The 25,294-nt window shown below is 37.4% G+C and overlaps 2 protein-coding genes across 7 annotated transcripts in view; one reads left to right on the top strand and one right to left on the bottom strand.

The window, feature by feature from the left end:
* The window catches only part of RALGPS2 (Ral GEF with PH domain and SH3 binding motif 2), a 136,001-nt gene that overhangs the window by 36,172 nt on the left and 74,535 nt on the right, over nt 1-25,294 (bottom strand). For all 6 annotated transcript variants that reach the window (XM_067300593.1, XM_013943251.2, XM_067300590.1 and 3 more), the window contains one exon: nt 573-710. In XM_067300593.1, coding sequence (XP_067156694.1) covers nt 573-710 — 138 coding nt within the window. The remainder of the gene's footprint in view (nt 1-572; nt 711-25,294) is intronic.
* Nucleotides 3,364-23,330, top strand: ANGPTL1 (angiopoietin like 1). The gene is made up of 5 exons (XM_013943252.2): nt 3,364-3,683; nt 9,970-10,827; nt 16,441-16,634; nt 18,910-19,180; nt 20,096-23,330. Exons 2-5 carry the CDS (start codon nt 10,002-10,004, stop codon nt 20,281-20,283), a joined length of 1,479 nt encoding a protein of 492 aa, XP_013798706.2. The 5' UTR covers nt 3,364-3,683; nt 9,970-10,001; the 3' UTR covers nt 20,284-23,330.

Genomic DNA, 25,294 nt, shown 5'->3' with positions numbered 1-25,294 from the left:
TTAGTGAAGGCACAATCCTGTGCTAATACCACATTCCATCACTAACTGTCAGTCTGCACTGTCACAAATGCAGCCTTACAACTTTACTAGAAGAGAAAGAAATTGGATTGTGAGGGAGACCACCTCTGAAGAAAAAAATTTCTAGGAACAGCACTATAAATGTCCAATAAACAAGTTTTATGTATTTTACTATCTCCAGTAAAAGCATACTCCAAAAGCAATCCTACTATTTTTAGGATCATAGTTATAAAATTATGAAATATATACAAATTTATTATGTACTAGCAAAACTTTCATTAAACAGAATGTATTTCACATTTTTCATCAGAAAAAAACACTGCAAGAATTTGTGAGCTATAAAAAAAGGAAAATTTTTTTTTGTCTCCTCATACTGATGCTTCAACATAACCTACAATACCAGAATAAAGTTTTAGACTTTGGGGGGACGGGGTGGTTGAGGGAGAGTGGTTATGGCATTCAAACGAGTCAGGCCTTATTAAGATAGTATTATGGAAGACAAATATTAATAAAGTTACTCTCTTTAATACTGCAAAATTAACATGCTAGCTTACCATATTCACAGGACTGCTGTAAATCTGAGATAATTCGAAGTATGTTGTTCATTAAATTTGTTCTTTGCTCACTTTCCAGGATGCTCCCTGTTGATGGGTATGCAGAATCAATATATGTCAAGTCTGAGAGGTAAATACCTGAAAAAATTAGAATGAAGAATTTCCTTATTTAGTGTCTCACATTAACCAAAAAAACCCCCCCAAAAACAAACAAACAAAAAAACTACCAGTATTTTGGGGAATTTTTGCTTTCATTGACTAATATACATAGAGATCGATGACAGCATTGCCTCACTGTGTTATTTTTGATGCACCTGGAAAATAATCTCTAAAAGATCTCCAAGAACCTCTGCACTTCAGAGAAAAATAGCAACTATGCTTGGACTTACAGGAAAGTACACCACCATACCACTCCTGTCTGAGACTCAGTTTGAATCACTTGACCCTCAATTTTTGTCAACCCTGTCTAAGCTGTATTTGCAGATGCCATGTTACATGTCCAGCTAGGTTTGAGTCCAAACCTTTTGTTCTGTGTACGACAAGTCAGAACGGGAGAAGAAGAGGGTCTTTTTCATGCATCATACCAGGCACATACAATCTTAGTCTTTGACAGCGTCACTGTTTCTAAACCTGAAAGCAATTATGAGGGTATGCACAACTGCTCATGGTCCTGATCTTGTCATACTACCAATTCATCATTTCCTTGACAAATATGAAGCACATTATACACAAAATGCTAAAATACATGAGCAAAATTACTAATAAGTTTCTGAAGTTGCCTATTGCTCCAACTCAGCATGTTTCAAAAAGCAAAACAAAAACAGACAGAAGAACGATCTCATTTGCAGCTTTTCAAAGTGAATAGAAACTGAGAAAAAACTCCATTTGCAGCAACATGGAAAATGATATCCACGCAAAAAGCACATTTAGACTGAAAGGTGGTATGAATTCTGCAGTTCACAATAGTTTTAACAGCTAAAATCCCACGGGCTTACATTTAGCTCTTCAAGCCTTCTACCCATGTCTTTGCTCACCACCGTAGCCTTACTATTCTGTCAGTCCTTTAGTCACATAGAGGAGAGAGGAAAGTTCTCTTCCTTGCATATTATTGCTGTAAATAAACTGCTTATTTTAATTTGAATTCTACTCATTTCCAAAACTTTACCCAAAGTCCGATCATTTCTTGTCTCAAATAAATGAAGCATCTCTCAACCAGCTTTGCCATTACAAAGGAAAAGCTCTTCTTCCCCTGCATCCTCCACAATACGAAAGCCCTACACAACTGTTAAAATATCCAAATTTAAACAATATTTTCAAGAAGCTGTTATTGAAGTAACTTGAAATTTCTAAAATTAATTATATTTTTCTTACCTCAGGTTTGTTTAACCAAAGTCATAACAAGAAGTTTGGCTTTACAGGTGGAAGAATATTAATACAACCTCACTAGAACAGCAGTTGTGTTTGTTCAGCACCTAGCCAGTAGGTTCTTCAAACCTGAGTTGGGAAACTCTGGGCATCACTCCAAAGTCAACACATACATGCGCGTGTGCGCACACACACAGAAACAAATTAAAATACTTGTGGTTGAAAGGTGGCACAAAAAAAGTGAATAGAAAGGTATTACACATGACCTGATACACTACTAAATTTTTCAATCTTGTATTCTGCTAGAAGTAGTTTATTATAAAATAGAAAGGATGATCAGAAATGTTATTCACATTTATACTCTAATGCTATCAACTGCATAAGCTGTCCTGAGCCTAACTTTGCTAAGCAATGTCCAAACAAGCATTAAGAAATCTCAATCCTGCTCAATCTTCCATAGAGAGAGGTAAATCATGCTTATTATTTATGATGAGAGAAATTCATTATGAACAAGCTCCTGCAATATTATACATGATTTTATAAGTTAACAGATTTGTAGGATTATCCTTCTGAAGAATTCTGAAAAGTACCTTTTCTCTTTTAGCTAAGACAAGACCCTTTTTGTAGACAGCTGTTCTCTAAAATTCATTATTTCAGGCATCTTTATAAAATCTAAGACAACGTTAAAAGACTACAGAGGTAGTTCTTCCAAATGTCACTGCTGTGTCCTTTGGGAAGAAAACGAGGAGATCAATGAAACTAAAATGGATGTGCTCAAGTACTGGCTGAATATGGACAGAACTAGCAGCAGTATTTTGCATTTCCTTTCAGGTGTAATCGCTGCGACTTGTGCTACTTGTAACACTAATCAGATGTTATTGAATATTCTGATACCTACCCAAAACCATCACGTGCAGTTTTAATGCTTTCCACATGGACCAGGGACTTCATGAGTTTAACAACTAGAACTGTTTCTTATTAAGCAAGTGTCAAGAATTGAACACGACGTTCGGCTGAACAGTCACTGAGCCTGCAAACGGTTCGTTTTCCCTGTTGTATCCAGCCAGGCAGCCCCTTTTATTCCCAGCAACACAAATCGAGATTTATCAGCCTGAAAGAATCTTTCTTCTAAATGAAGCCCGGCACTGTAATAACTTGAAAGGCATCTTTAGGCACCGTAGTAAAAATGTTTGATTTGTAATTGCCTGCTGAACTCGGGCGCAGCCTGTTGCCATCTGGTACCCTCCCTCCGAGGGGCAGACAATCTTTCCTTGTTCATGAGTGCGCGGCCTCCCTACCCCCTCCGTCGCTGGCGGGGATGGAGAGGAAATCCGAAGGAGGAGTTTCATGGGCTCGCAGTGACGACATCGGGGGGCTGAACGCCCAAGTGCTCTGTGCTTGCTTAAAAAACCCCCTGTCCAAGTGTGATGTATAGGGAATCTGGGTCAGCTGTAGCTGCTTAGTGCGCTTCTGCGCGTGAGAGTAAAACGCTGCATTCTCTCCTCTGGAAGAAAATAAACTGGCACATTAATTGCTTTGTAAAAATGATGTAGTTAGCTTGGTTATCGCATGGAGAAACCCAGTTCCTCAAGGCAGCTTGGATCTAACGGAGAAAGACGAAAGCAGTTTTCAACTACAACTGCAGATTAACAGCCCACAACATCGGGTAGCATAAGAAAAGGCAAGTCGGTCCCTGGATTTTCCACCTACTACAGAAGCAAAACAGCTGCAAGATTTTTTTTCCTGGTAAGTTAAGTTATTCTTGCTTGCAAGTTGCATTTTGAACCATTTGCAAATTATACATACGACTATCATGTGCATACATCCATGAGCAGCCCCATCTCTCAGCCTAACAACTACTTGACAGCTAAAATATAAAACTCACCCTTGCGGCATTTGGTAGACTCTGGGAACTTGGAAAGCATTAAAGGCAACTTGCATAAGGGCAGGAACTAACCCGTTTCACTTGTGAAGATGAACAAGTTTTAGCTGTTTAGCTGTAAAACTTCTGTAGATTTTGCGCTATGCACGGTTACAGCAAACTAACACTGCGAGATTCTTTGCAAAGCCCATTATTTAGGTATTGTGAACATAAAGTGCAATTCTGCTCCCACCGCAAAGCAAGAGCCAAAACTCCTCTTGACTTCAGGGAAGCCGGGATTTTACTCAATGTCAGAGCACAGACCTAACATTACTAGAACTAGAAAATGGATACCTCACTAAAACCACTGTAAAAAATCCCAAGTAAATCAACGCACACCTCTAAGTAGTAGTTAATCGCTGTATATCTTCTCAACTAAAACATTATTTTTTATAGGGACTTCAAAGATTAAAATCTTCAAGAGTAGTCTGAGCTGTACAACCAGAAAACCTGTAATCATGCATTGGTTCAGAAAACTCAATTTGCATCACAGGCAATTGTGCAGTGAAAACCCACAGAAATTACTGAAGCAGACACTAACCCCTTCCTTCAGCAATTTGGGGAACGAGGGGGGAGTTAACTGTACCTTTATTTAGCAGCACTTTGTTCCTAAATAGATTCATAAAGAGGAACTTTAAAACAATGCCGGTTCATGGTTGCATTTTTGGCTGAAGTGGTTTACGAGCCAAACAACTGCTGTATTTCATAACCAGGCAATGCAGCACACAGAGCAACAGTGTGCCAAGGGGAAAATAAAGTTTTTGTTACAGTTCTTTGGGGGCAGGAGGGAGGGGGAAGGATGCAGTTGTGAGCCAAAGATTAAAAACCAGAAAGCTTTTTAAAAACACAGAAAACAAAAAGCACAGGGAGAAAACCCCCCCAAAGTTAAACCAGTTTTCTACTGTTTGCCTTTCTTCATGCTGTCTTTGAAATAAAAATACAGTAAATAATTCAAAACAATGGAAAAGAATAAAAGTTACGTATTTGTATTAACAAACTCTCAGAAATGTCTGGCACAATAAAAGAGAATGAAGGGGTGACACTGAAGAGAAAATGTTGCAGAGAACAAGCTTAATTCAAATTTAGTAGCTATAGAATGAGAAAACCCCGAAGCAGTCTTGACAAACAGAAAAATGGATGCTTTCCAAGTACTTAAGCCTTTTTTTTTTTTTTTTTTAAACTGTCCTTTTGTGCTTCTCTCCATATTAAAGGGAATAATCTAAGCAAACAGAAAAAAAAGAACATTTGAAATCTACTTTGTGTGCTTTGGACACCAGGCTCCACTCATTCATCACTACCCAAGCTTTTGCTTAGCACTACTTAGAACAATTCCTAAATCTTTCACAAAAGAAAACAGCTGAGTCAATAACTTTAAAGCAAAAAAAGTCTCTGTGAAAGAATTTAACTCCTTCTCTTTTGCTGTCTTCTAACTTGAGTTCAGATTTCAAAATGATAATTTTAAATAAACAATGGACTATTAATGTTACGCTGTTACCACAAGAAGAATCTGAAGCATGAGGGAAAGCCATTTCATTTAAATTTTACATGAATTTCGGTCACAGCATGGAAATCCTGAATCTTTCAGCTTTCATATTGTTTTCACTATTGTTTTACAAGTTTTAATTTGTTGTTCATAACATACTCTAATTTAGTCCTTGAAATTTATACACCGATGAATGAAGCAAACTTCTTATAGCAAACATTGCCAAATGCTTAATGTCTTCAATATCCAAAAGGGAATTCTGGAGCACCTAAATAACACATTTCTAAACACAAAATGCCCCAGTCTGTTGTACCTGCTTCTTAAAATGTTGCAAATAAATATAATGGGTTCCAAAATGGGTTCCAAAAAATTAGAAGACCCCTCCAGCTGCCAAGACACCCTAAGCATTGCATAAAAATACCTTCACAAAAAATCTGGAAGTGGTAGGACATTTTACTGTGTTTGCAGAGCAGCTGGTATGACCAGCTTCACAAGGCTCTTCTGCAGCGAGAGTTTCTCAGTCTTTCAGTTGAGGAGTGACACATTTTCAACGACTACTTCGAAAGCACTTGAAGATTTTTAGATTTCATTTTCTAAAATAAATCAGATTCCTGTTAATACCAGAGAAGTAGAATTCTGTGGCTCAATACATTATACATCTGACCAAGAAAACCAAGTCTGTATTATTCCTGGTTTCTAGTCAATACAAATGTAAGCAATCCTGTTATTTTACCAAAAGCAGAGTGACTTGTTGGAAAAAGGCTTGTTTATATAGGGCGAAGTAATTTACAGAAGTACACAGATGCTGTATCATCAAAAATCCATGGGAACGTTTCTCCTATAGTAGGACTGTTTCCCCACCCCAGTAGAAGTTCTGATGTTACAGACACCGTTTTAAGCTAAAAAAAAATGGAAAAAGATTATATTTATTCTGGGCAGAGATGGTGGAATTTATTGGATAATTTTGTTTGTTTTACTTGTTTAGACAAACTTTAAAAGAAAATGAAAATCTGCATAACAGCAATAACAAAGCGAATGACCTGATATCATGTTTATGGATGTCATGGAAGCATCTTTATTCTCAGTGGTATCATTTATTTTTGTTTAAACAAACTGGCTATAGCTCTTCCTGTTGCGTGCATTTAGAAACACAGGCTTATATAAGAGGGCACTGTTAGTATTTATCATTTGACCATACTCCTTTAATAAATATTCTGGATAAAGATAGGGACTGAGACCATGCGTTGAGATCTGAGACCACCAGATAGAAGCGGTCTTTGTCAGCTCAGAAAGAACAGATATCCTAGTCTGTGCTGTGGGGCTCCGAGTTCTACATCTTGACCTGAGAGTCACAGCATTTCAACAAGGAACAAATAGTTTTCTGTTTAGATAGTTAAAATAAGCCACTATTTTTTTGGATAATACACCCCATGCTATAATAGTTTCTCAGTGAAAGTTAAAATATTAAAGCTTGACTTCGCTCTTAAGTGGAATTTTGTTCCTTATTGACAATTAAATAACACTTTTTAAAGTAACAAATCAGAGTAATTTCAGAAATAGAGGGGTTTTTTGTATGAGGATCAGTCTGAAAAGAAACAAGAAAAAAGGAAGAGAAGGAATGGTATTAAGTTTGAAATGGTATTTGAAGCCCTACCCACAACTTGAATATTTCTGACATAACGATTATGAGGTTTATTGTGCTGACATGAACAGTTCCAAACGTTCTCCTGCAGATGCAGTGAAACATCAGCACGCCAGAGCGTGTGTAATATCACCACTTCAGAAACATAAGGAACAAAACTGAGGGACAAAGAAACATGGCAGAACCACGTGAAGTGACAGCATATGCTAATTTCAAGAATATGACAGCTCACACAGTTAAATATTGCATTTTAAAGTAACAGTATCTGCAGTCACTTTCTTTCTTGCCTATTTGTCAAGGCCAGCAGTTGGGTACTTCGCCAGTCCCACCGCAAGCAACTCTAAGCTTGCGTGATGACTTTAGACTGCGGCTCTGCCTAAAGTGATCCCTGAACCTCAGCCACTTTATCCCATAGCAGTTATGGCCCTTATTAACACATAAGCATAAATATTCGAAATGACCATACATAATTCATTAAAAGAAATGTGGAAAGCAGACTGCAGCAGAATAGTTGAGCAGACAGAGCTGCATTGCAACATACCTGTTTTTGAAAGACTCAGTTTTTGTGTGTTTCAGGAAAGAGTTAAACATGCTATTTTCTTCCCCCAGCCATCCCATATTTAAACAACAGTATCAGATCTTTAATAATAACTACCAGAGATTCAGAGGTTGTTCACACAGGTTATTTTGGGGATACCAAGGAGCTATTATACACTGTGAGAGCAGAAACACTAGAATACCAGACTTTCCCTATGGTTTCATCCTTAAATGTGTCATGAAGTCACTTTCTCTGCATTAGAAAACACTACATGTAAGATCTTGAAAAATAATTTAGAGGACCTGAAGAAGTTTTAAAGTCCAGACAATTAGCTCAGCTCCTCTTTGTCAAGTTGGGAACCACACATAGCACTGTTTCCTCCCCCCTTTTTTTTTTAAAACCATGATTCATGTGCAAACATAGTGTAATGAACTTCCAGCTGAGCACTGCTCAAGGGATATTTTAAATGTTTGAAACTACTAAAGAAAATTGTGCAATTAGTTCCCCCAAAAATGATGCTTGTCTGTTTTTCATACAAAGTGTACCTTTAGCAGTCAAATATTAACAAAACTCCTAAACAAAATGTTTTTGAAAAAACTATTTACCAGTATTTACCAGTGGCAGCTCATACACCAAAACAGTTATTACATACTAACAATAAAATATACAGAAATAAGTATTTAAATATAAATATATATTCTCAGACTTCTGCGTATTCCCTCTATTTATGCAGAGTAAGAAGTAATATTCAGTATGTGTTAAGAGCAAACACCTCTTCTTCCTCCCAGAAGCAGAACTTGTAATACAACTGCCAGCAAAACAAGAATTATTTTTCAGACAACAGTAGAGCATTCAGCCAAGATCCCTGGACAGGGCTGCTGACTGCACGTAGAGCACGCTTTGAAGCTGGTAACCGCTGCGCTTAGTAGAGTCACACACTAAAGATCTGATCCGTTTACTCTGAAGCGGACTAGATACCATTCGCAGCAACAGCGTTAAAGCTACTAACAGAACGGCGAGTAGTGAGCCGACACCAAAGCCGCCTCAGCTCATCGCCTGTAAAGCTGAGGGCAAAGGCAGCAGTACCAGCCTGCCTCTCCTCCCGCGTAAGTGCTTCGGGATTGCCAAGTGCACTTTAACCTGGATTTGGCAGGGACAGCGTGAAAATTGGGAGCTTTCTCTAGCCTCTGCACAAGGTTTTGTGCAACCGCTACCAGTAGGCTGGATGGACAGATCAAGGCTGATATCGGAAAGAGGAGAGCGATCTGCTTACAAGGCATCAGGCAAATATAACCTGGAAAATCAGTTTTTTCTGACTTGAATACTATCACTGTTTATCATCTCAAATATGCAAAAAAAAGACAAAAACAGGTCTTAAATATTCTCGAGTTTTTCCTCACTGCATTTTAATTCTTTACACAGAATATTTAAGAAAAAAACAGAAACAAAACATTACTTTCTAGGAAAGGCGAATGAAACACTCCAGTATGGTATTTATATTAACACACCTTCAGTGTTATTTGGATTAATGATCTCATAAAGGAGAAATAAATGAGATCATAAAAGGATTAATGTTCTCATAAAGATATCAGAAAGCGGAATGACAACTATTTAAACACACATTCATCTCAGAAGTTAGCTAAGTAGAGATACATAAGTATTGAGCAAACCACATCATTTGTTTTCTTCTTTACAAACTTAAGGTTACTTGAATATATAATTTTAATCAATATTAAAGACAACTATGTTAGGCTAATCTAACACTAATACCAAAAACAGGTTAGATATATATTTCATGTTTTTCAAGTCTACTGTATGTGTGCATGTACATATAGTAAACTTGAAAAATGTATGTACGTGTGTGTATATAGGTGAATAGATGTGTATACAGTACATACATTTTGTATACATATGCCCATATATAAACCTAAAAAAGGAGCAGAAAAGCCAGTTTAATCCAAATCAAACATTTTAATTTTTATAATTTGGACTAAAAAAAAGAAAAAAAAGACTGTATCAGCCACCTATGTCCCTCTACTTTCATTCCGTGAAGATATTCTGCAAGAACTGTTTTATAACCTCATGCTTTAGTTGCACTGATTACAGATCTAAGCAGGCAAATTTATAACTGAAGATAATACACAACCTGAAAAGGAACATTGTTTCTGAAAGTATTCATTGCAAATTCTCTAATATAGCCATTACATAAATTTTCAGGGCTTGCTGCTCAAAACAGAAAGCTGTTCTTTGAAACGCTACCTAATGCGACCTAACTCCACATAACAGACTCCGAAGACTTGTCTACACATATGTAGCATGGCAAACCCCATCACTTTAGGCAGTTTAGTCTTAGTTATAGCTCAAATGCAAATAAGTGCTTTACTCCAGAATAGTGTTTGATATAACGAAATCTGAAATTAATTATTTTATCTTCTATCTGTTCAATAGTCTCTTCTGAAAGTCATCATACTTGCTTGAAAATGAAGATATTTAAATGGACTTTGGGTGTACTACTGTTCCTCCTGTTGTCTATCGGACGGTGTACAGAACGCTCTAAGCTTAATAAAACATCTCAGCGGAGGCACCCTCGTTCAGCAGACAGTGGAGAGGAAGGAAAGAAGTGTGGTTACACATTCTTGGTCCCAGAACAAAAAATTACAGGGCCAATTTGTGTGAACACCAATGGACCAGGTACTGGTAACAGAAAAGATGAAGTCACAAGAATGGACATAGAAAACTTGAAGGATGTGCTGTCCAAGCAAAAGCGGGAGATTGATACATTGCAACTGGTGGTGGACGTGGATGGAAACATTGTGAACGAAGTAAAATTACTGAGGAAAGAAAGTCGTAATATGAACTCTCGGGTCACTCAACTCTATATGCAACTCTTGCATGAGATAATTAGAAAGCGTGATAACTCACTTGAGCTTTCCCAACTGGAAAACAAAGTCCTTAATGTTACAACAGAAATGTTGAAGATGGCAACAAAATACAAGGAGCTTGAAGTAAAGTATGCAGCACTAACTGATCTTGTAAATAATCAGTCTGTGACTATCTCTCTATTGGAAGAGCAGTGCTTGAGAATCTTCTCCCGACAGGACACCCACGGGTCTCCACCTCTTGTTCAAGTGGTGCCACAGCACATTCCCAACAGTCAGCCATATCCTCCCGTTCTTCTGGGAGGTAATGAGATACAGCGAGACCCAGGTTATCCTAGAGACAGAGATGTAAGACCACCACCTGATCCAGCTACTTCTCCTACAAAAAGTCCTCTCAGAGTTCCACCACTAGCTTTAATTAATGAAGGTGAGTCACCTATCACTACTTATCTAACCCGAGATTTCTGTATTTCAGAGAAAAACCGTCTTGACCATGCAACTAGAACAAAGAATAAAAGTACCTGGCACAGCTAGCCCTTTCCCTTGACTGTGATTTTCTCCCTCCATTCCCCCCAAGAAAGCATTAGGTTTAAGTTTCCCAAATAGTCTAGTTCTTAAGCTATTGTTGCATGGGACGAATCTGAGGAAATAGCTGATGCTCAAAAATTCAGTCTGAAGAACTTATAACTTTCATTCACAAGTTACTGTTTGTTTTCATACTATAACTTCAACAGCTGAGTTGAAGTTATGGGAATGAATATTCAGTTTTAGCATATGCTTTTTACCACTGTTTCTTTGAAGATGCCTATTAGCTATATGTTACAGTATTTGGCAACAGTGAATGCAAGAGAAGCTAATTCATATTAAACAACTGAAGTAATTTTAAATAGTTGCCCTTGATAGCTACACATGTACATTTGCCAGAAGTAATTCATGTTACAAGAATTGTAATCTTACTCTAAACTGTTTTAAAATTGAGATCTAAACCCACCAACACAATGATGCAAGGCTTTTTTAAATTTATTTATTGTTTAGTTGAAATACTCAAGAGAGCAAAGTAAGTTTGAATGGGTAATTCAGTAACGGCTGATCTAATTAGATGCACCCAACTTTGAACATTTAAAATGAGTAACTACATTCTCAGTAATTTGATATTGGTAGGGGAAGTGAGTTAAATTAATACCATAAATATTATGAAAATACATTCAGAAGACTGTATCACATTCTCATGAGTTGCACTTCTCAGGTCACTGCACAGATTCATTTAGTACTAGAAATAAAACTAGTGACGAGGAGAAAATTAATTTCTTTCCCAGTTAAACTCCCCAACAGAATCCCTGAATGGGATCACGATTCTCAAAAGTTTGACAGAATTATGACTTGTTTTTCTGAATCCTTAGATTTATCATATTTTTCTCATACTCATACTTTTCAAGTAACCATCTCTGCTCTTGCTTTTGTTAGATTACATAGCAAAAGCCTTTTATTTTTTAAATTGCCTTTAGTCACAGTTGGAAAGTCTTCTTGGTTCCTAAGGTGAAGGCACACAGTTGTGCCTGTTATACAACATTACAAGCAACTAGTTGCTGATGTAAAGAGCAATTATTTTTATTCAGGGTCTGCAAAAAATTCAGGCATGAGCCCAACTAAAATGCCAGATGTCATGAGAATTTAAATCACACATCATGACACAAAGGAAACTGCTGAAAATAAAAACATTACATTAATGTCTGGTCAGACAGCAAAAGTACAATTCTAAAAAACAGTGATTTCCTGTTTCCCAGGAAACTCATTCTTCAGAGTTTTGTTTAAAATGCATCTTTTTCTCTCTTCATATATGTTTGTTCTACATACAGTGAAGTAACAGCACTAAATATTTTCCCTCTGAAGTATCCATCACAGTTTTCACTCCCTCTTCCCACCCCTTAAAGTTCAGATTTTGCATCCATATTTGCAAGGAAACACAAAGGAATCTCAGGCAATTTTACCAATATTCAACTTCCTTTATTAATATTTAAGTCTTGAGTTGGAAGTTTCAGAAGTGTTTCTTGCAGTGTCTTGGGAAAACGAGGGCTGAGAATTACTGCAGCTGGCAGAGCATCAATCATTATAACACACACACAATTTATCATAAACTGCAAGACAATGTCTCGTTACCTCTGAGGTTTGAAATTAAGATAAACACGCTTAATGGAGTACAGAAGCAAAATGGTCTATGCTATTGAAAAATGAAGTTTCCAGTTAAAAGATAATGACTATTTATAACTTAAAGATGTCAAATAAGACGAATGAAAATCAAACAGTCCCTATTAGAAACAGGATTGTCAAAGACTTGATTATGACAGAACAACTAGATCAACAATCCCTGCTATTTCTCCTACCGTTTTTGAAGAAATTTTACCTTACAAATACTTGCGCACACCAGAAGTTTACAAAGGGGTCAACATGCATCTTAAAAGTGTGGGTTGGGAGTAAAATTCAAAATATAGGGGGAACAGAAAGATGAGGTCTTGTTTTAGGAAAAGTATTTTGTTTAATTTGCATAAAAGTTACTCTAAGAGTGGAGGAAAAAAGTGTTCCTGTGAATGGGCAAATTCTAATTTTCATAGTTGTCTTAATCACTGGAATAATAGCCAATGTACCAAGATTAGTGCCCCTAGGTTCAAAGTGTAACTGCAGGTAGGAAGGCGTACTTGACAGTTCCACACAAGGAACCCACTCTGCTGCCAGTATAGCTCAGCTAACAGTGTATTTTTTTTAAATGCCCAGTTTTATTTTGGAATTTTCTTTTACTGCTGCCCCCAAAGTCTTTTCTGTGAAGCTTACAATTAACAAGCCTAGTTCCTCTACTATTTGCCTAAGATAGTCTTTGTCATCTTAAATTAGGATTCAGTCCTAAGCTTCCAAATTCAAATATTTCATTACTATTCCTCTCTAGCATCTAGTTTATGGTAAAATATGACTTGCACCAAATCATTATAGGTGTAACACAACTTTCAAAGTGAAATAGTTAACAGTTAGGTCATCTTCTCAAAGAACCTGAACTTCAAACTCATTAAAAACCAAAACCAAAAAGCCAGTCTTGTCTCAGGGTCTTCTCCAGACTGTTATAAAAGATTAGATATGCATTTGAGATACCTGTTCCTTACGTATCTAACAAAGTTTTAACATCAGACCACGTTCAGTTTACTTCCTTAGATTAGAAAAAAAGGAGTTCCTAAAGCCATTATAAATTTGGTCCTGAAACACTACTGAAGATAAGTAGTTCTGAACAGACTCTTAAAACTAAACAGCCGTGAGTATTAATACCGTTGTTCTATGTGATTACGGCAGCATTTAACTCCAGTAGCTGAGCAGAATTAAGTGCCGCGGTGGGGTGGCGGGACACGGACAGACGACGTAAGAGAACACACGGCTGCATTTCTGCATCACTTTCTCAGTCTTTGTAAGGGTCACTAAAAGCTTGCTGACACAGCCTCTCCCAGCTCACTTCGTGTGCTGTTATTTCACATGGCCGCAGTGTACTAACGCATGTGTTTACCTGGCACACACTGACCATCTGTGGGCTGAGAACCACCTAGTAGACCCTCTCAACTTGGAAATTTTGGACATAAAAGCCACACTTTCTGGTAATACTGCATTTACGTACTACTCACATAGCAACAAAGATCACATATCTAATTACATTTTAAATAGGAAAATTACACAGTTATTCTTTTTTTTTTTTTTAATTAGCCAGAGTGTCCACTCAGACCAACAGTGTGGGGAATCTTTCACAAGTGCCAGCATTTCCCGTGAACAAGAATTAAAAATAGATTAGTTCTTATACCATGAACTCAGAACAATTACATGCAGCAAAGAACTTGCTTTTCAAAAAAGATTTAAGACTATAGAATAAGGAAATCCAACAAATCCCAACTTAAGTTAAGCACACAGACAAATCTGAGCATCAAAAAGCAGACAAGTTGCATCCTGTGACCTTAATGCCAGCTGAGTTTTAGAAGTGATCAAAGTCTGTTATATAAACAGATTAGTACAATTTTGTCTGCCTCAAAAGCTACTTAAAAACACTCCAACATCTGCTTGGGTCTCTCATGGAAAAGCAAGTCCACAATTCCTCCTCCAGAGGAAATCACGTGAAATAATATATAGTAGATCTATTGAGCTAACCTTAATATTCAGCCAATATTATAAAAAAATATTACTTGTTTATTTTCACTTTAATGCCATTATTGCTTTACATTAATACTTTAGAACGACCCCTCTGTTTAGTTACACAGCATCCAAATTCACTTCAGGTAGTACATGAAAAGGGAACGAGACAGAACTAAGCCCAGGGAATTACATATTCACTGTATAAGCTCTGTAATGTGCACAATCTGCATAGAAATTCTAATTATGAACATGAGAAAAAGCACTCAAACCAAAACTACCATATTACTTTAAGTTATTATTCCATGCTTGCTTGCACTGTAAAAATGACAAAAACATCATCGAATATTGACAGTGTAATATGCAGCAGTGCTTACAGCCGTGCAGGCTGAGCGCCTGCAGCACTCATGGGGAGCGCTGTCCCGGCCAGTTCTGAAGAGTCACCCTCATCAGGCACGCAAGCTGTTTGCACTCTAATGGGAGATCTTTTCAGGATTTCCTGTTAACTACAGGTTTATGCAATTGGCATTGACTACCTCAAATCCTAAAAAAACACGGACTCTCAGTTTGCTTTTCTCACTGAACCTCAGTCTGCGAGGAGGGTCACTTTCACCTGACCTCTACTTTAATTAAAGAATAATCACAACTGTCATTATGCTTCCTTGCACATTAGCTTCTCTTGTGACTGATAATGAGTTTCCTCTATGCTTTCAAGCAGGTTTGAGAAAATCAGCCTTTAAATGTTAAACAATAGGTAATTATTTTCAGATTTAGCAAGTTTGTATTTTCAAGTATACTTAGGGCATCCACCACTAACAAGCTGCCAGAACACACCCTGCTCTTCATTACTAAATAACTGATCTCTAATCAACTGCTTAAAATCAACAGAAGTAACAATAACTGGCATAAAATCTGTTCTAAAAGGTGGAAAAAAATCAAAAATTTGAAAGGCAGACAAAGCAAAGCAAAGATTTTAGAGGTATGTAAGCCGCCTGCTTCTTACAGAGCGACTAGATGCTCTTCTGTAAATAGTAAGACGGTTTGCAAAGCCAGTATTCACATGGTCTAAAATAGACCTTTCAAGCAGTGCTGTCAGCAACAGTGTTGTCACAGAATCGTAACCCTTAAAGGAAGCAAGCGAGCCCTATTAGCTGCTCAGAAGAACCTTCTCCACTGCTTACAAGTTTTCTTCACTAGTAGCCATCCACACACATCACCCAAGGAGAGCACATGAACCTTATAGCTTCCTATCTACAGTTAACAGGCTGACCCAGGAAACGGGAAAGTACCTAAAGGCTAAGAAGTTATGCAGCATAAAAACACCGTTTCACTAAATTCCATATCTGTAGACTTTGAATTTTAAAGATAAGTATTTCCTACAGAAACTCTCCATCCAAAACTTTTGCATGTATTCAGATGTGTGAAGGTTTGGGGATTCTGTTTTTTTTTTTTTTTTTTTAACTTCAATTTCAAAAGGATGCACTAGGGCAATGAAGCAAATTTACATCAAACTTTTGTTAAAGCGGTACAGAAGAAAAATAGTTAATGAAAATTGCAATGCACTAATTGAATATCAAAAGTCAGAGCATGCATCTTTGACATGGTATAAAAAGTTAAAACTCGGGTGTTGATAAGTGAAGTGTATTATCTGTTTAGCAAACTGATGTTTTTGTAAAAAATATATATAAAAGATATGGATATATTTTAATGTATATGTACACAATTAATCTAAGACAATAACATTGTATATTGTTTTCCATGGTAGTTTTAACCTTAATTATTGGCTTCCCACTACCTCCAAGTCTTTCACTGACACACAAAATATTCTTCAACAATTTGTGTACTGCTTAGCCGAGCTTGAAAGCTTACAGTACCTCTTTTCCAAAAGGTCCATTCAAAGACTGTCAACAAGCCAAAGAAGCTGGGTACTCCAACAGCGGGATTTATATGATCAAGCCTGAAAATAGCAATGAACCAATGCAGTTATGGTGTGAGAACAGCTTGGACCCTGGAGGATGGGCAGTTATTCAGAAGAGGACAGATGGATCTGTCAACTTTTTCAGAAACTGGGACAGTTACAAGGTAAATTTTGGAATTCAGGAAATCAGCAGCTTCATTTTGGTGTGGCAGTGGTTACGTCACCTACTGCAATCCAGAGGGTGCTAACATTTCCAATGCAGTCGTTCATTGCAAATGTTTGTACTGAATGGTAAATACTGAAGTGCTGGAAATAAAGGGTTAGTTGCTTAAGTTAGACAATTGAAATGAATCGTACAGAACAAAAAAATATCATGAGCAAAACAGCTATCCCTCAGAGACAGGCATGTTTCAGCGGGAATGTCATATTTCACTCAAATGCATTACTTTGCATTACTTAACTTATGCTCCGAAATATTCTGCATTTGTAATGCATGACTGCGGAGAGATGTTATTCTAGACAGTGACTGGGAAGTCATTTATTACAAAGACCTAACTAAACACATGATTTCTATTAAGACACTGAGAGCTACAGTACAGTACTTGAAAAGCTGAATTTTCTCCCCTGTGAATAAGTAGTCTCAGCCAGTGGAATTATTCATTGAAGCACACTAACAGTTTTGCAGGATCAGAGCCTCAACATAAGAATGTTCTTAATAATGAATTAAAGGAAACCACCTCCACCTTAAAGAATTAGCTTTGAAATCTCTTGAAGATGCAGGGCTGGTAAAAAGAAACATTCTTGTGTATATATCCTGAGCTCAGCTCTGCTTTGTACAGTTTAACTTTGGAGTCCAAACTTCAGTGGGACGACTCGTGCTCAAAGTTATGCGTATGTTTAACTTGCTTGAAGGCCTTTAGAGATATTTTGGATCACAAAACTAGCAGGCGTAATGTCTAAGGCAGCAACTGCAGGCTGCTTTGGAATAATTACATGCTAGGCAGGAAATGTGGAAAAAAAAAGTCAGTGAGGTTTTTTTTTTTTCCTTTTTATATAGTAACTATGCTTTGACTTCACACATACAGGACACTTTTTCCCTCTGATACTGTGATCACTTTAAATGGATCCACAGTTACAGTGTGCTCTGTAACTGAAGAGAGAACTGAGCCACATTTAACTCAATCAATATTATATATACAAAGGCAACAACAAAAAGTTTACTGCAAGGATTTTCACTTCTACATTCTTGGAATTTAATCATTTAAAGGTTATCCTTAGTAACTGTTCAAAGTCTTTACTACTTTTTAAGTACAAACTCACTTATGTGATAAGGTAGTTAAGGAGTTCACAGCTATTGCCTTACTTCAAGTACCTAAAGGCACACTTCTGTGAGCGACTTTGGCAAACCGAAGACTGCATCCCTGGCAAAAGGGGTGGCTTATTCCTTTCTCCCTTTCCCACATTTCCACTTCTCTGCCGATCTGTGTGGCTGCCCAGCCTCAGCATTGATGCGAGGGACGCATTGCAAATGTGGCCAGGAGCCAGGAGAAAAGCAACACTACCATTTTTGGCAGCAGCACGATCCTAGATTGGCTTAAGACACTCATGAAATTGAAGCTTGAGTCAGGAGCCTGGAGTGTTTACTTACTGGGGGGAGAGAGGGAGGTTTCCCTCCAAAGTGATTCACTGCAGGAAATGAGCTGTAGGTCCGACACAATCAGTGGCCAGAGCAAGGAGGGCAGGAAGACCTCAAACTGCAAAGCCTAATAGATACCACTTACATTAGGTGATGTAAATACCTACTTCAGCTGTAACTACAAACATTAACAGCAGTGGTTTTTCTCAGGGACAAGAGACAGTAGGCATAAAATACCACTTCACCGTTACCATACTGGCAATCCACAATTCAACAGGAAAAATGCCTTTAGATTTCACTTCTAATAAATCTAGTGAAGACTACAGACAAATTACCTGATTATAATAAAAACAACATTTGGTATACAAAAGGCAACAAAAAGGTATTCAGTCTGAACACCAAGATTGTTAATCTATAAATATCTTTTCCACCCTAAACCATACCGCCTTATATTTCATTATTCACACATTCTTACAGATCCCCTTTAGCGTACCATGGAAAATATTGCTTCAGCTCCCTCCCGTATTCTCTCTACCTCAAAAAGGAGAGGACATCACAGAAAACAGATGTAGCTATTTTTGCTGCCTTTACCGATTCTGGTAGTACCTTATACCGCCAGCAGTCCAACTGAGTAAAGGGCTAAGAGCAGCAGAATAAAAGCATTTAAATGCATAGATTGAGCTGTCATTCAGAAGCTTAAAAGACTTCCAGTACCCAAGTTCCCTTGGTTTATAATACTCCTGCTGATGAATGTTTTGACGAACGAGTAAGCTAACATCACATTCCTATCTTCTTTTGCACAGAAAGGATTTGGAAACATTGATGGAGAGTACTGGCTGGGACTAGAAAATATTTACATGCTTACCAATCAGGATAATTACAGGCTATTGATTGAATTAGAAGACTGGAGCAATAAGAAAGTCTATGCAGAATACAGCAGCTTCCGCCTGGAGCCCGAGAGCGAATTCTACAGGCTGCGCTTGGGAACATACCAGGGCAACGCAGGCGATTCCATGATATGGCACAACGGAAAACAATTCACAACACTGGACAGAGACAGGGATATGTATACAGGTAAGGAAGCTATTAGGTAGGGGGGAAGTGAATACAGCAGATACCCATGGTGATACCACCTTTAACCAAAGAATACGATGCACAAACCATGGAAGCTCTGATAAAACAGTTCTACGGAAAGATGCTTCAAACAGATAATGATAAAAATCTCATTGACGAGGCCCCCTTCGAGCCACTGCACAGTTCAGAAATTCAGATCCTATTATCTTCACTGCAGGCACACTTGAGTAAACTTTGTATTTAGTTAAATTACATCCTTATCACTTGCACATAATTCTTTGAGGTCAGAGCACCTTTCCAGGTGATGTCTCAGACAGCAGTGCTGTGGCCACACAACAGTAATCACCACTGACCAAATCCTCTGAACAGCATGAAAGGGATTTCAGTTGTGTGCAGGTTTAGTTATGCACCAATATTAGGAAAAGGGGTAGACCCCTTCACTTCCTTCTCCTTACTAAGGGACACATCATCTAAAAGAAATATTCTGACCAAAACAGGTGCAATTACTAAACTTTTGTCTTCACAGAACTGTGGCCCGCAGTGCTACTTGGGACTGTATCAAATGACATAACTTCCATTTAAGTATTTCTAAACAGTACATAATTTAAGTTCCTTGAATGCCAGCTCATGGACAAGTGCTGCTGGTAGTCTGAGAAGAGCTCACCTCCTTAGTTTTCAGTTGTCACATTAAATCTGTAGTAAAAAAGGAACACTAGGCACATCTGTGTTAATAATCTCCCCACAGGCAATGCTTATTACAGAATATATAATTTAGGTAAAAGCAGCAATTGACATGAGCACAACAGGATCCAAAGTGCTTCAAACTTCCAAGAATAATGCAGAACATGAAAGCATTAACCTGTATCATTTCTCCCCTCAAGTGTTGAAGTTCACCTATTTCTCTCTGTTCCGCAGGAAACTGTGCTCATTTTCACAAGGGTGGTTGGTGGTATAACGCGTGTGCACATTCCAACCTCAACGGAGTGTGGTACAGAGGTGGCCACTACAGAAGCAAGTATCAGGATGGAATTTTTTGGGCTGAGTACCGGGGAGGTTCCTACTCCTTGAAAGCAGTTCAGATGATGATCAGACCTATAGACTGAGGAGAAAAATCCCACAGTGCTCAAATGATCAGATATAAACTTCGAGTGCTTGAGTTCCAGAGAAAATAAAATATTACACTTAAACCATTGTTTTGCACAATCTGCCTCTGCAAAATGCAGGTCTACAATTGTTTTTGTCTTTTTTTCTTGTTGGGTTCCTCCCCCCCTTTTTTTAAATCCTTTTTCTACTGTGAGAGATGGTATTTTTAAAATATACAGATTTGAGCAACTCACAGAAGCAGGTGTTTGCCTTTGCAATGCATATTTATGTTTATTCTAGTTCAACATGCATTACAAACAGTCATTAAAACTGGTAAAAAAGTTACAGATACAACAAGCTATAAGCTTTTTCATTTAGAACGATTATACTTTTCCAGTTCAACTCAACCCTTTAATATAGATGTGTGAAATGATATTGTCTTGCTTTAATGTGAAAATTGATTAGTTATTTAACAATTTATTTTAAAATTGCTGGTATTACTTTCAGTGAAAATCTCACATTACGTTACTGTTTAAGACTTACTCCAAGAAGCTAGACAAGAAATTGAAGACATTCTAGCTTTGCCAGCAGAGAGATATTTTGCAACAAGTAATTATTTCAAAATGAAGTGGTGAATTAAATACAAAATATATAACTTCTTAATGGTGTAGAGAATTCCTTAAGATCTGCATATCTTACCTTCTGTAAAACACTTAGGTAAAGTGTTCCTAACATAAAAGATAATTGCAGAAAATGGTTGATAAACTCTTGAAGAGTAAATTGCTCAGTGCTTATTTCTCTCCTTCTTACCTTCGTATTCAAACATAGAGCATAACATTCTATTTAAGCAAAAGTATTTCTTGATACATCGAGCTTGGATGGCAAAAAAAGTCCTGATAAGATCATGACCCACCATTTAGAGATCCCTCCCCTGCTCCAAATTAGGAGTGATGACATCGGAACAAGTGTTCAGATATACTAGTTTAAAAGACCAAGTTATAAAATGAACTTTTCCTCCAAAACAGCTTTATAATGACAGAGTGAAATGTCCAATTAGAGCTCTGAGTATATTCTCCCTGTCACTCCAAACTTGGGCTGTTCTCATGACATACACATTTCCTTTCTCCTACACTTAATCCTTATAACTTACCTTATCTACAAGTTAAAAAAAAAAAACCAACAACCTTCCAGAATTAGTATCAATAAAAAAGTAAAATATAGCACAAAGAGGCAAAATGAAAAAGGATGAAAATCAATTCTTATGAGAAACACTACAGATCTTAAATATGTATGAACTGAAACCATTTCCCTCTCATCAACTAGGATTTCTAAAAAACTAGTGTGGTTTGGTGTCATAACAGCAGTCACACAGGTTCCCTTTTTCAAAGGGACACATATACAACTGATATTTCTAGATTTAATGTTTGACCTTCTGAATATGTTTTCTACAGGAATTAATGTGTAATTTAAGAAATTAATTAGAAAGTATATTTCCAACTTTTAAGTAATGCCATACAGGATACTGCATTAAAACAAGATACTTTATAATCCGAAACACACCAAAATATTCACTTTAAGCAACAGTCTCTGAAACTAAACCTTTCTTCCTAGTTTATAAAATTTAATAATTATACTTAGTCATACATCTTAATCTTTTATTCTGATATTACAAGAAAATTAAACACACCATTTTGAACTGCAGCTAAAATATTTGTTTGGCAATTTGTACGGTCCTTCAGGATTTTATGGAACTTTGGTCCCATTTAACCTAAGAAAACCTAATAGCTAATCAAAAGAAGAATCAAATATTATTGTTACACTTAAACGAACCAATACTGGTAGCCATGAAAAACATTGTTTCTAATTCAAGAGGAAAAACAACATTTTGGTTTCAAAACACCTTCTTTGGACTAGATAAAGCTTCATTGATAATATAAGGCTGCAAAGGTTGTGGTTAAATCTTTGGTTAATGAGATCGCAGACAACACATTTCAACATTTGGGGGTGGAGGGGGAAACACGGAATTTGGCCCAGCATATTCTATTCCCAGGCCTCAAGAATTTTAACCAAAACAAAAGCTTAAGATTACAACACCGAAATTGTTCTTCATTTGGACAATCTACAGCCTCTTCTTTTTTCTATGGCAGGGGGATAAAAGAGCAGTTCAGGTAAATTTAAAAGCTGAAAAATGTCCTCTGAAGCATTCCTTCAAGAAACACTTTTGACAGCTTTAGATTTTTCAACCTATAGACTTCCTCTCCTTAGAAGAGAACTAACTTTTCCACAAAAATCTGCCTTCTGCTACAAAAACAAATGTTTTATTCAAACAGTCAGTAAAAAAAATATATATATATTTTCTACAAACCCCTGAACAAGTGAAACTAGCTTCCATTCGGCCTTTAAATTAAGTGTTATGTTTGACATCTAAAACAGGTAGTCTCTCCCAGCTTCAAGCTGCAGGATGAAATTATCTGAACCTTATTACAAATAGTACGTGGCCCAAACGCTGGGTGCTGGAAGGAAAGAGCTCATTTCAAGTTGCCAGCTTATGCTTACCAGGAGGCACAGAGTAGCACTTCTTACTGAGGCTGGTCCACACTACGTATGGTAATTTATTATTTTCAAATGCTTATCCTCTTCCAAATTTCAACCTTTGGGCTGAGTTTTCTAATGACTTCAGAAATTCAGAGTTTGTCTCATATGTTTCTGAAAAGTTTTCCAGAAGAGGCTGTAGCATCCCCCAAAATTACTGCCCTTGAAATGCAGCAGCAGTCTGTGTGTCAGGATATAGCCTTCACCGTTCCTGTGCTATCAATCCATATTTAACCAAAATTCCCTTGAAAAAGTTTAATCTGTACTAAGATCTGAAACACAGTTTGCACAAATATTTCCAAAGTCTACTTGCAAGCGTTATCACTGAAGTAGCTGAATATTCAACAGATGAATGTTTTAATAATCTGTCTTTAGCTTTCCCATTTTTGGATACAACTCCTGAAAGACAGATGTAAGAAACTGTATGTCACAAGACAGTACTCCCTCGTTAAAGTAAAGATCTTACTTCTAGTGATATGGCTCAGTTGTTTCATTGCGCAATCTCACATTTATCAGAATTTCATTATAAGACGCTCTTTCAGAAAGGTTTTTTTTTATCCTGCGGCAAAACATAATTCACATATTCACGTATGTATTTTCCATTTGCTTTGGCTATTTGAGCTGGCCAGGTGATGCAACGCTGATGACTTGCCCCAGATCAGGTAATGTGGACCTAAGGCTGAACATGTGCATTGGTGTCACCCAGCTCTTAGCATCCATGTTTAAGTTATGAGTCCATACTGGCGATGCGCTTCTCTTCCTTGCCTTTCTGCAACTTTGGAATCGCATCGCTCTCTTCTTGCTGTAAGGAACTGAAACATCCTATGGGTATTTTTCCCTATTTAAATGTGGAAGGCCATCTTTATCTTATCCATAGTGAAGGAGCTGTAGTAAGAATACAACTAGTAGTTCAGTGGCTCAGAGTTAATTTCCGCAGCAAAGACTATAGAAAAAAGCATTTAGGCTTTATCTTATAGCCCTAAGACGATCAAGGAAAACTCTCCATGCTCATGTTAGATATTGGATTGCATGATGCAAGTCTAGTCACCTCTGAAGGGTAAACACTCATCCTGGAAATCACAGCTGCACTTCCTTTATATGCCCGCTCTCTCTGCAACCTTCCAAGCAAGGTCCATCACGAGCAGTGCCAGCACTGCTCTGGAGGGCCTTCGCAACAGCAAATGTTACTCTGTGGAGAGCCCAATTTGCTGCGTTCTTCTATGAAGAATTTAGGAGAACGGTAACTTTGGTTCTCCTCATCACCACTGAAAAGAGCTTCCCCCACCCTCTTTTCCATGATGGGAAGTGGACCTCATGGTGAAATTCCCTTCCCCAGCACCTGCCCTCAGACTGTCAGGTAGCAAACTTGCAAGGAGCAGCACTATTCCTATAGATAACTCCAATACTAGATGTAACAGCAGAAAAACCCTACAACCGGAAAGTTTCAAACACTAAGTAAATAAAATAAGCAACTTAAGTTACTTCTGTTCTATACTATTCTTTCATTAGAAGAAATTCCTTGGAAGGGCATTTTAGAAATATTCTTGCAAAGCTATTCAAGTCTAACTGGAGATTAAAGCTTTGGTCAAATGAGAAAAATTTGACTCAACGGCCAATCTGCCAAGATGGATTCAGATTTAGCATGACTAAGATCACAAGACAATGTTGTCTTTTTTGCTGTGTATTTAAACTCTACAAAATTAATTTTAGGTAGATTGCACTAGTTGGCATTCATTATTCCTTTAGAAAATTAAATAAATAAAAAGGCTTGAGGACATTCTTCATGTCATTAGTAAGAATTCATGCTGTATGAAACCAGATAACAAAACATTAACTATGACTGTTCTCAAAGCGCAAAGACAAACACCTTCCTCCCTGCTCCAAGTGGAAAGAAAATACACGTTTGACTTCAAAAAACTGTCAAGTCAAGCCCCAAGCTTATTCTGCAAAAGTCAGACAAGAAGTTGCTACTGTATTTAAGGGGATCCTCTTAACAGAACCAACTTAAAATACTGTTTTCCAACATTTTGCTTTATATATGTATATATATATATACACACACACACGCTTGCACAAAAAGGAAATTTTTTAAATTTAAATCAAATACACCAAAGCATAAAGATTTCTCTATACAGCATTAAATATTAGAAGACCTTAACAGCAAGGGACAGCGTCACACAATTTGAAGAAATCTTGACAGCAGGTTGGCTTGAGACTTTTATAATCGGCGAGGAAAAGATTTGGGCCCGGCTTCACATTTCATAAATCATAATATATATCTGTAAAAGCTTCTGGAAAGCTCAAAGATGCATTTGAGAACTATAGAGTGGGTGTACGTATTATGTGTGTACACATGATGGGAGAGCTGCAGAATAACAGGCTGAAATCCCACTCGCATTACGCTTGGCTGCTTCTTGGCTGCCCCTTTCAATTCAGGGC

The sequence above is a fragment of the Apteryx mantelli genome, chromosome 8, assembly GCF_036417845.1.
Source record: "Apteryx mantelli isolate bAptMan1 chromosome 8, bAptMan1.hap1, whole genome shotgun sequence".
In the NCBI taxonomy this organism is placed as follows: Eukaryota; Metazoa; Chordata; class Aves; order Apterygiformes; family Apterygidae; genus Apteryx; species Apteryx mantelli.
Note: the sequence above shows the minus strand (reverse complement) of the source record. Positions and strands in the feature narration are given on the sequence as shown.